Consider the following 11,230-nt stretch of genomic DNA (forward strand, 5'->3'; position numbering starts at 1 on the left):
ACACAGAGGCGCCCTGCGCCCGGTCTCGCAGGGTGAGAGTGAGGTGGTGAGGACAGCGGAGTTACGGGTGCAGCGACGCCGGCCAGGGAGGATGGAGGACGTCGGGTGTCGGGTGAGGGCGCCCGGCCCAGCCTGTCCTCCGCCCACCTCCTCCGGAAGCACCACCTCGCAGGGCGCTGTGGGGCAGCAGGTAGAGTCGCCGCAGCTCCACACAGGCCTGGCCCTTGGAAGCTGCTGGGAAGCAGAGCGCAGCGCCTCTGAGAGAGGCCGGCAGGATGAGAGACGGGGGCCGGCACCCCTGGAGGAGCCCAGAGAGGCTCCAGCTGTCCGCAGCCGCCCCGCAGCCCGGGGCTGGCGGCACTTCCTGTGCGCGCCCCCAGAAGTGGGACTTGTAGCCTTCAGAGGAAGGGACAGCGTCCGGCCAAGCCCACGCACCTGGCCACTCTGGGAAAAAGGGTCCTGGCCTAGCAGCCAGACACCGAAGGAGCGGAGTGGCCGTCCCCAGAGCAGAGGCGGCGGCCAACAGCCCCAGTCCTCAAGGCGGCGCTGAGCCAGTGGCTTCACCCAGCACAGGGCCTGCGCCCTCCGCTGCCCAGGGAGGGTTCAGTTAGGGCTGAGCGGGAAACCGGAAGGGAGGGAGGGAGAGAGGGGAGGAAGGAGACTGAAGTACTGCACGGTTGTTTTCTCCTTATCAGATATAAAAATATTTGTTAAGTAAACAATGTCTCCAACAATTTCCAAATTTAGTCCTTTGGGATGAATATTTTCTAGCCTCTATTTCAGCTAAATGATCTAGTGACCTAACGGTTATTGCGAGAGGACTCAGTGTCAGCAGAACACGGAAAGATAAGCAGAACACAGAACCTCAACTCCATCCACGTGAGGAAGATTGAGGTCTAGTGCAGGGAAGATCCTGAGCCGATTCCCAGCGCTCCGGTCAGGGAGGCCAGCCCCGGGAGGCCCCACGCTCTGCCGTGACACGTCTGCTGCTGCTCCCCTCACAAGCCAGTGTGGTGGACGGTGATGCTGGCCCCGGCTTCCTGAGTGACTGGAAAGGGCTGGGGTGATCTGACGGGGAGGGGAGGGCTCAGCCACCAGACGGGACAGTGCTGGGCTCCCCCGTGGGCTGGGGACGCCACACTCGGCAGGCCTGCTGGGTGCTTCCAGGCTTTTGTCAGCTCTACACTGGCCGCACGAACCACACACCTCACACTGGACCCTGGGCCAGAGACGGCGGCCACGGGGCAGCCCCGTGACTCCAGATGGGACGGCCTGACTGACAAGTGGCTACAAGGGCAATCAGTGCATGGCCCGGCTTGAAGACAGTGTGATATGTGGTCACCCTCGTGGACAATGGCCACCTGATAAAGAGGAAGGGTGGCAGCCGAGCCCAACTGTCTTTCCAGCACCTACTGGGGTGGGTGCTCCAAACTAGGACTCGGGCTCCTGTCCTCTCCAGCAAGGTCCCTTCCCTTACCACTGAGAGGTCACAGTGCCCTTGTATGTCACTGTGATTCAGAGCGAGCAAGGCCATGCACTTACTTTAAATTACAACCCAGTATAATTTCTAGGGATGGTTTTTTGTGCCAGGTTCGCAATCTCTAAAAAAGTCTTTGGCTGAACCCTGGGCTCTGATTGTGTGCAGCCAGATTTCCACAGGATTCTGCCCTGACTAAAGCGCAGGGTGGAAAGGCCCTGACTAAAGGCAGAGTTGTGATGTTCGCGGTGTGAGGTCAGGAAAGTTTTCTGAGTTTGCGTGATGCTGGCGTAACTGATGCGTTGATGCTCTTCCCTTCTGAAACCCTCGCACACACGAGCCTGAGGTACAGGGTCATGAACAGGGAACTCGTGGTGCGTTCTTTGTGCTGTCTCCCCACACGCATCCCTTGGGCTTCACAGTGGCGCTCTGAGGCAGGTCCCCTCATCACCCCACTTTACAGACCAGGGCTCCAGGGCTGAGGCAGGCCATGAGCAGTGCCCATGACTGGGACGCGAACTCCATTACAACAGGTAGGAAAAGGCCGTGCCCACATCTAAGCTGGTGAGCGAGTCACCAGGGGCAGTGAAGCCCTCTGGGCTGGCTGCAGCAGGGCAGAGGGGAAAGGCCATTGAGGACAAACGTTCAGTTCAGGGGCTGGTGGGACCCTGCCAGCCTCGGGCTTTGATTCCGATCGTGGGGCAGCAGAACAAGACGATCCAAGGAGGAAGCAGCGATGTCCTGGAATCCGATCCATCGCTGGCTTTAGTGACACACGCTCCCTGCTCCCCACCCAGCCCTGCAAGCTGCCGCTGTCACCAGTGAAGCAGGGGTTTCTCAGCACACACCTTCCAACCCTCCAGAACAGAGGATGGAGCCCTCCAGGAAAGAACCTCACTTGGAGTGCTGGAAAGACAGTGACCCTCCTGTGTAATAAAAACCGCGGGGGCAAGGGCTCCCAGAGCCCAGGGCTGGCTGTGCTTCGAGCTCTTCCTGGTGAAATGCCCCCACCCTGCAGCCCTGCCAGGGAGTACCCCAAGCTGGGAGGTACCTCGCTTTGTGCCTTCTTCTTTCATCTGCTTAGCGGGTGCCGGGCCAAACTCCTCCTCCATGGGCCTGAACATCCGCTTCACAAGGACACTGCTGCTGGAAAAGACAGCAGGGGCTTTTAAGCAAAGCAGACGGTGAGTCCAAACCCAAGGTCTCGCATGTGTTGGTCCTTGTCTCTTTCCGCAACTGGCTCCACTCGCCACCTCCTCCTCCTTCCCCTTGTGGGTCCCGGGGCATCCCTATCAGAGGCAGAATACACACTGCTATCTTGGGGTGCTAACCCCAGATCTACTCTGCATCGCTGAGGGGAGGCTGGGCTTTACCCTGCAGCCTGCACCCATCCCCTCTACTGTCAGATCTGGGCTGGGGGCAGCAGGAGTGAGTGCTGGGGTTTTGCAGCCCTCACATACAGCTGAGGCCTGGCTGTGCAGCTCCCTAGGCACGGCAGGGTCACAAGCCAGCTCCATGGGACTTGGTGCTGCGGCTGCCCTGACTTTCTGCTACTTTCCCTCTCTGGCTCTGCAGGTGAGACTGCAGCCCTGGGAGTTCCTCAGGGACCTGGCCTTTCCCAACTAACTGACACCCATCTGCCGAGGCTGGGCATGACCTCAAGTGCCAGTTCTGGTGGCTCTGCATTTCCCCCTGGATCTGGTCTACTCCAGGCACTCTAAGGGAAGGAGGACTGAGAAGACAGAAGTCAGAAGACAGCATGCTCTCCATGGACTCTTTCTCTTCCGGAAGTTCTGCAGAATGGTGAAGGCAGAAACTCTGGGACCACACTACCTTGGTTCAAATCCCTGCTTTACAATTCACTGCCATGGGAACCTGGACAAATCTTAACTTCCCCAGGCCTCAAACTCCTCCTGCTTAAAAAGTCTGTTAACGTAGAAGCATTTGAGATGGAAATGCTAGTTATCCTGACTTGATAATTCCATATTATATACATATATGTATATATGTATTAAGCCGTCATACTGTACTTGAGAAGCAAAGGCAAGTATTACATGTCAAATCAAAATCAAAACTTAAAAATTGACTTAATTAAATCAAATTGGAAAGGAGGCTGTCCTGAGCACTGCGGGACACATGCAGGTTCAGCACTCGAAGACTCCCTGGTAACTCTGTCAGCATCCCTGGGTGCTGATGAAGACGGCCATGGTGAGGACGAGTTGGAGAGATCTGAGGAGGAGACTGGATGGGCGACAGCTTGAAACAGGTTGGGCTCCCCTCCCGCGTCACACAGCACAAGGCCCTGCTCCCGCTGGGGTCGGGTCCGAGGACTTGCACCGTTCAGTACCCTGCGTGGCTGGCAACACCGGATCAGTCCTCAGCTGTCAGATAACGTGAAGCCTGCGGTCCCTGTCGGCATTGCCATCACTCGGAAGTGATTCATCGCTTCTCCCACCAAGCTCGCGGGAGGAGAGCACACATATACAACCGAGGGGAGGCCAACTATTAAACCCACGGTGCTCTCCTTTACCTCCTCATCTCCAGCTTTTCCAGAAGGGGACCCAAGCAGCAGAGCTGCTTAACAAGGCCTCAGATTCTGTGAAGCACACTTCCTCTCCTCAGTCACTCAAGTGTCGCGGACACCATGAGCCAGCCAGGCAAGGACCGGACTTTACCCACCTCAGCGAGGACCCAAGACTCCGCATACTGAGGGGCTGTGCAGGGCAAAGCAGCGGAGAAGGGAAGTGGATCTGCAGTGCTCTCACCTTTGAGGGCAGCACTGCGAGTTCCTCGGTGAGTCCAACAGGAAGACGAGTGAGGGTAGGAGGCACCGTGTTAGGAGCCTGCGCTCTTCCCGGGGACGGCGAGGGAGGCAGCCAGAAGCACGGCCTCACGCTCAGGTGCCAGCCGCGGGCAGCAGAGTCCGAGGGTCTCACTCCCCCCACCCCCGCTCGCTCCCCGTGACAACAGCAGGCCCTGTCACCGTCAGGTCCCAGGAGCGCAGTGACCTTGATCCCAAGACGACTGCATTAGAAAATCCATTCAGAGAGCGGTCAGCGGCCATGAGGTTGATGACGGTCAAGAGCCGGAGATGTCACCACACACTCGCTCCTGCTGCGAGCTTCCCTCCTGGGGATTTTCTTTCTTCACTAAGCAAGATTTATTTCCATTTCTCCAGTCCTGTTGACTTGATAGCGCCTGTTCTGAGCCACGGCAGACCTTGCCACTAAAATGGCATCTCGGATAAGCCACACTGCTCATGGGAGCTTGGATTTGCTTTTCCACACCTTCAAATCTAGAAACCCAGTGGGAGTCAGTACGTTTGATGTGCCCTGAATTCAATGGTTTCATTATTTTCCATGCAAGTCCAGAAAGGAAGGACAGACAGGACAAGCCCATCTGTGAGGGGAAAGGGCTCGCATCTTGGGCTTCCTGGTGCTGGGCAAATTAAGTTTCATTACAGCAAAGAGGACCAGAGAACCAGGAAGAGCTGCTCCCCCTGGCATCAGGCTCCCTCCTGGGGCACTGTGCGGACCGATGTGCAGGATGACCAGGAACAGCGCTGTGGATCCATTCCAGGGAAAGTGACCCGGACGCATGAACAAAGGCGTGCTAAGTTTTGTCACAAAAATACTGGGAAGGTGGCAGAAAATATCAGGAAGCATGGGTCTGTGGCCACACCAGCTGAGCTGCTGGAGGTACCGGGTGCCTAGGAAGGAGCAGCTGCAGGCACCCTGGACACAGAGCTCATTTTTCTCCCAACTCTGCCTTCTCACACCTGTGTGAGCGAGTCACCAAGAGGCCTGCATCAGTAGAGGCTCCTGCCCATGTCAGGCGCAGAGCAGGGAAGGCCACCTTAGCCAGGTCCTCATGAAGTCTTTCCTACTACGGAGCAGAATCTCCACTCGTTTACTCTCAACACATTTCTCTTTGGGCAAGTTGGCCAGAATGACTTTAACGAATGCTGGCTTGGGGTGTTTAAGAAGACACTGGACAAGCCAGTGAAAAGAAGGAAGGGAAAAAGGAAGAAAGGATAGACTTATGTACTCTTATTGTAGTTATGAGCTCAAAACGCAGTCATAAATGCTGAGGTCAGGAGGCCCAGAAGGATGCTTCTTAAAGGTAGTTCAGATATTTCTGCTTCTGACTAAAATGCTATAGGCTGTGGCAGAGCGATGTTCCCACCAAGAACAACTTGAAGATGCATCTAAAATATGTTCAAGATCTTCCTGAAGGTCGTGGAGGGCAGAGCCTCCAGGGCCAAGCATTCGGTGGTGCTCAGACGTGAGTGGGGGCACTGGGGACCACCTCCTCCTCCAGTCGCCTGCCGGCTCCACTGCGTCAAGAGGACAATGGATCCCAGTGAAGGCAGATGCTCAAAGGCAAAGCGGTCTGCTGCTGTGCCATCTCAGGGAGGCTGCAGTGTTACCCAGGGCTTCAGATCGGCTCTGTAGAGAGCAAGGAGGCGTAGAGAATATTCCCCCAGGGCTTTGAGGAGCTCTTCGGCTGCATGGGACAGAATTCTAGCAAGCCACACAGAAAGCCCTGGGCCAGCGTGGCGGGTGAAGGACCAGCCTGCATAGCTCTCAGGAAGACTGCGGTGCCCGTGAAGATGGCCCCTCAGCAGGGCTGCATGAATGCATATGGCAGCCTCGGGTCCCCCAGGCACACACATCTGGGCTTGTCCAGTGATGATACGGCACTGTGCCTCCAGCAAGGCTGAGCGAGAGCTCTTCCGATGAGGACCTGCTTCTTGAAGCTTCCGTCACAGCCACAGATCAAGAATTAGGATCGTGCTGGCACACCTGCAAGGGCTCAGAGCAGGTCCTGGGAAGCGTGGCTGGGCAGTAACTGCCTCTCTCATTCTGCCAGCTGTGCCATTCTGACTTGCTTTGCTCCCTACGAGACCCTGGGCGAGCACCTCGTTGGGTTTCCAGTGAGTGCTCACTGTGAGGGTTACAGGAAAGTGGCCGAGCAGCTGCCATGTCTTCGTGCGGAGCTTCCGATGCTGCCCACAGCTCAATCACACCCGACCCAGAAGATGTGCGAGAGTTACCAGACCCAGGCCTCGGGCTCAGGACTGTGTGACGACACAAGGAGATTCTCCCAGAGAAACAGTGTCTGTCTACACGGCTGGCCCACAGGGAGGGACGTTTGGGATGAGGCAGGGTTACAGTGGGGTCTGCACATCCAGCTAAGGCACTTCTGCCCCTGATACTGAGTTTACCGTAAGTTTTTGTCACTCACACAACTACACGGGAACATCAGAACTAGGTGGAACAGCAGACATGTTCTCAAACAAGGCCTCAGTGGAAAATGAAGGAAACCGAGGCCCTGAGATCAAGGCACTGGCCAAAGGCTTCATATTGGCAAGAGTAGAGCCAAGAGTAGAGTTTGGCTCAGAGTAATGTTCTCCCCACAACACAACACCATGGTGTCCTACAGAGTGCGTACATAACAGAGTAGAACTGATAGCGCCCATCATTCCTGTGCACCCCTGCCACTCAAATGTATTATCTATGTGCCTATAGAAGAACGATCTCGTAAGGATTTAAAAGTCTGAAGTTTGAGGTTACGTCCCAGACAAGGTTCTGCGCCTTCCAAAGAGGCTGGGAAGTCTTCGGACCCACTTAAGATTCCCTTCCTTTGGAACTGAAAGTTGCCAACGTTTTCTAAACAGCCAGTTGTAACTACTCAGTCCTGCTGGAATAGCACCGAAGCAATCACAGACAATGCGTGGCGGAATCAACGTGACTATGCTCCAAACTTTATGGATGCTCGGGTTTCATAAAACTTTCACATGCCACGCAGTATTATTCTTCTCAATGTTTTCAGCTGTTGAAAAGTATGAAAACCATTCCCAGGTGCACACTATCTCAGCTGCAGACGGGAGGCTGATCTGGTCCCCAGGCTGTCCTTCGCCAGCCTGTCTCTGGCATTAACTCTGCAAGATCTGACCCATGCACTTCAGCAAGCGTGAAATGTCTCGCAGGTAAAAACACCAGTTACACAGGACAGGGAAGCCCGGGTTTGACCGTGGGTGGGGGAAACGACCTACACATCTCAGCCCACACATCAAATACAAACAAAGACTGTAAAATATATTAAAAGTGAATATTGAAAGGGGAGAAAAATAAGCACCCGGGTCATAAGAGAAAATTAGCCCAATATAAGCTGCAACTCATATGGCTCAGACGCATGAATTTTAAGGAGAAAGCCAATTTTAAGGAGAATACTAACAAACTTAGTGGCATCCCCCGGGGGAAGCAAAGATGCTGCAAGGTAAAAGCTGTGTGTGTGCTGGGGGGTGCTGTTGCAGGGCTGATCCATAGAGCAGTGAGCGTGGATGGGCAGAGGTGAAGAGCAGGTAGCTGTCGGCCGCACAGACAATGGGACTCTGCCAGAGCTGGAGTCGTCCAGAGTGCACAGAGCAAGCCACCGCCAGCGGCACCTCCCGAGGGCGCAGATGTCACCACCACTGGGAAGAGGCGGGCAGCTCCGACCCTGGAGCCTCCTTTGCGGCTCTATACTGGTAAACTGAGTTCAGGACAGAAAGCCCTCAGGATGTGGCTGCCCCCTGAAGTCCCGAAGCCCAGTCAGGTGTCCTGTCCGTCACTGCTGGGTCTGCCGTGGGGGCCTGCAGGGACAGCCTCCTAGCTAAGATACCAGGGACCACAAGCAGGGGCTCAGATTCCCAGTGCCCATCCAGGCGTCTGGGAGCGAGGGCTCGAGAGATGAGCCAGTCCCGGGCGGTACAGGAGGCAGGGCAAGCTATCTCCTCCAGCTCTGCCTCAAGCTCAACTCGACCTTGTGTTGGGGCCAAACAACCGGAGCAAGGGCCTGCACCAGAATTCCAGTAACAGACCGTTGGTGGAATGGAAGAAATGGATCACCTAAAACATAAGCACTTCCTCAGAGGCACAGCATAGGAAGAAGAAAGCGGGGAGAGGCCTGGAAGGAGAAAGGTGCTGCCCGGCCTCCCTCAGAGACCACTCTCCACTGGGCCTGAGCTGAGCGGGACTTCTGCAGCTGCACACTTCCGGCCCCGGCCCTGCTGTGACTGACTGCTCCCCGACAACTGAGGGCCTTACCCTTCTCGCTCGTCGTCTGCGTTGTAGTACACCTGTGGGGGAAAACAGGAGGCTCAGTGCAGGTCAGACACGGGAAGCGGAAATGACGACCAACACACACTTTCCTGAGGCAGAAACCAACTTCAGAAGACAAAGCTGTTTGGTGACGCTATGTGTGCGCGCGCGTGTCTGTTTCTAAAGAAATACAAAATTTAACCTCTACATTGTCCCTGGGTTAATGCTTAGATTTTAAAATTGGAAGCCTGCTTTATATCTAGTAAAGTCTGATTGGGTTACTATGGCCCTACACCAATTCTTGCTCTTGACATTAAGAAAATAAGTTGTTGGCCAGATAGGTGCATCCTCCTGACCCAGTTATTTTAAAAAGTTGTGGGTCTTTTGTGGGCTTTGTGTCCTCAGGGCCACTTGTGTCTAAACATTTGCAGATGTGCTTTAAAAGCAGCCTCCCATCCTGGCCCCTGGGTCACTCCCTGGCCGCTGGACTTGACTGCACTCTCCTCACGGATGTTCCCCAAGCTCTGCACAGCTCCTAGATGCCACCAAGCCCAGCCCACTGCACAGCGGCCGGCTGCCTGGAACTGTGATGAGCCACTCTAGTTACAGCCAGACTTCTCTGGAACTTTTCCCTTCCATCTGCCTTAAGGGCTGCTATGGTGCTGAACGCTTTGTTTGGTGACTGGTCTCTCTGCACAGCTACTGGTGACCCCAACATGCGAGCAGCTTCTGGTGTTTCCTGCTCTCCCAACAGGCTGGCCCGCCATCCCGGCCGCTGCATGGGCATTTCTCCTCCTCTCCCTGGCCTGCCGCTTCTCCCCCGCCCACCTTAGACTGCCTACAATTACCGAGAAACCTACAAATGCAGGATGCCTGGAAGCACTTCAGAGCTGCTACTGGAAAAGACAGGGAGGGGATGGAGGAGCCCAAATCCTTCCAAGAACACCCAGGAGCGGGGGCTGTTCGAGAGGCCGTTCCTGAGGCGAGGGGAGAGGGTGTCCCCCAAGGTCCAGAAGGCTGCGAAGTACAACACTGTGGCACACACGCTCCAGACACAGCAGCCAACATGAGCACAGGGCCCCGCGGCGCCTGCACAGTAGATTCACTCCTTCTCCGAGACTCCCACCATTGTCTGTCCACATGGGGATTGGGGCTCCCTCAGTGTGGCTTGGGCCCTCCTGGCTGGGAGAGTGCTAGGGCCGCCGGTCCCACAGCTGGGCAGAGCAGGACTCACAGCTGCCCAGCTACTCCATGCCTCTGCCCCCTTTAGACAAGCCAACGTGTCTTGGTTGGCTGCTGTTGGCCACTGCCTCCTGCCCTGGGCGATCTCCCAGGCAGCTGGCTTCCCAGGAAAGGCAGCTCTTAACAGCCTGCCCTTCAGCTTGGTGAGCTGGTCAGCTGCGAGAGTCACGGAGCATTCTTGGGCACAGCTGCTTAGTCCTCACCCACCAGGACTGAGGGCAGCGCCCCGTGACTCCCCTCTGTACAGCAGGGTTCCACCCCCCCAGCGGCCAGGGGACAAAGGCTAAGCTGCTTTGCAACTGGGGCGGCCATACAAAGGTGCAGGCTGTGCTCTCAGAGTTGGCCCATGCCCAGAGCTCAGTGTATGATACCAACAGCCAAGTCTCCTTCCGAAGATTCAGTTCCAGCTTTGTAGTTCATAATTAAAACTTTAGATGCTACAAGATATTCTAATAACCTGAGCTACCACAGTGGGTTAGTTACTGGAGTTTGTTAGTTTAATATTAGCTCCTTCATTTCACATGTAGTTGGTTGTTTTGTTTTTTAAAGGGATAGACTGTCTACAACCTTACTCGTCTTTAGATAAGAAATGATTTAACCATCCAATGGGAACTGGTAAATTTCTAAAGGGGAAACTGTTAGTGGGATCTGAATAAAGAATTCTTCCCAGGGCTGGGGATTTGGCTCAGTGGTGCAGCTGCCTGCCTCCCCAGCACAAGGTCCTGAGTTTGATCCCCGGTACCAAAAATAAAAATAGAATTCCCCTAGTGCAAAGTCACAAGTGCTATTATATTTCCTACCGACAGGCGGCGCTCTTGTGCATCCAGCACGTCCCGAAGCACACAGCCAAGGAACCCCTGCACTTACAGGAAATCGGCCCTCTGATTTCCTTTCACTGTCGGTGTCACTCCTCTCCGGAGACACCCTTTTCTCTAATGAAGGGACAGTGGGCTTTACGGTCTCCAGGCTCTGCCCCCAGGAGCCCAGCCGGGGAGTCTCGGGGAGGCCGTACCTGTCCGGTCCTCTGCAGGTTTGCAAAGTGGACGTCGGGTATGAAGAGCACGGGCTGCGAGTGCAGGTCGGGCATGGTCCTGAAGTAGGTGATGTCACTCTTCTTCTGTAAAGGGATGGCGGCCAACTTCCCGTCAGAGGCTGGACGCGACCACAAAACCCATAAACGACAGGGTTACGCATGACTGAGAACTCACACCTGTCAGCCTGCCTCAGAGAAGCTTGAGACTCCTGCAAAGCCCCCCAAACATCGCGGCCATGAGCGCACCGCAGAGCCCCAGCCCAGGGAACAGGGAACACGGGCCTGCTCCACGGCCACTCACACCCGGCCGTGCATCCTGGCTCCTGGTCTGGCCCAGGAGGACCGTGGCCTCCAGTCTGCAAAATCCTGCCCGCCCACCCCCCCCTCCCCGGC

General features: G+C 55.6%; 1 protein-coding gene across 1 annotated transcript in view; it reads right to left on the reverse strand.

Moving 5' to 3' along the window:
* Positions 1-11,230, reverse strand: part of Grhl2 (grainyhead like transcription factor 2) — a 121,688-nt gene that overhangs the window by 12,748 nt on the left and 97,710 nt on the right. The window contains exons 12-14 of the mRNA XM_033759727.1: positions 10,817-10,956; positions 8,569-8,600; positions 2,529-2,623 (exon numbers count right to left, since the gene is read on the reverse strand). Coding sequence (XP_033615618.1) covers positions 2,529-2,623; positions 8,569-8,600; positions 10,817-10,956 — 267 coding nt within the window. The remainder of the gene's footprint in view (positions 1-2,528; positions 2,624-8,568; positions 8,601-10,816; positions 10,957-11,230) is intronic.

This window comes from Fukomys damarensis, unplaced genomic scaffold (assembly GCF_012274545.1).
Source record: "Fukomys damarensis isolate Sample0158 unplaced genomic scaffold, DMR_v1.0_HiC HiC_scaffold_5, whole genome shotgun sequence".
Classification (NCBI taxonomy): Eukaryota; Metazoa; Chordata; class Mammalia; order Rodentia; family Bathyergidae; genus Fukomys; species Fukomys damarensis.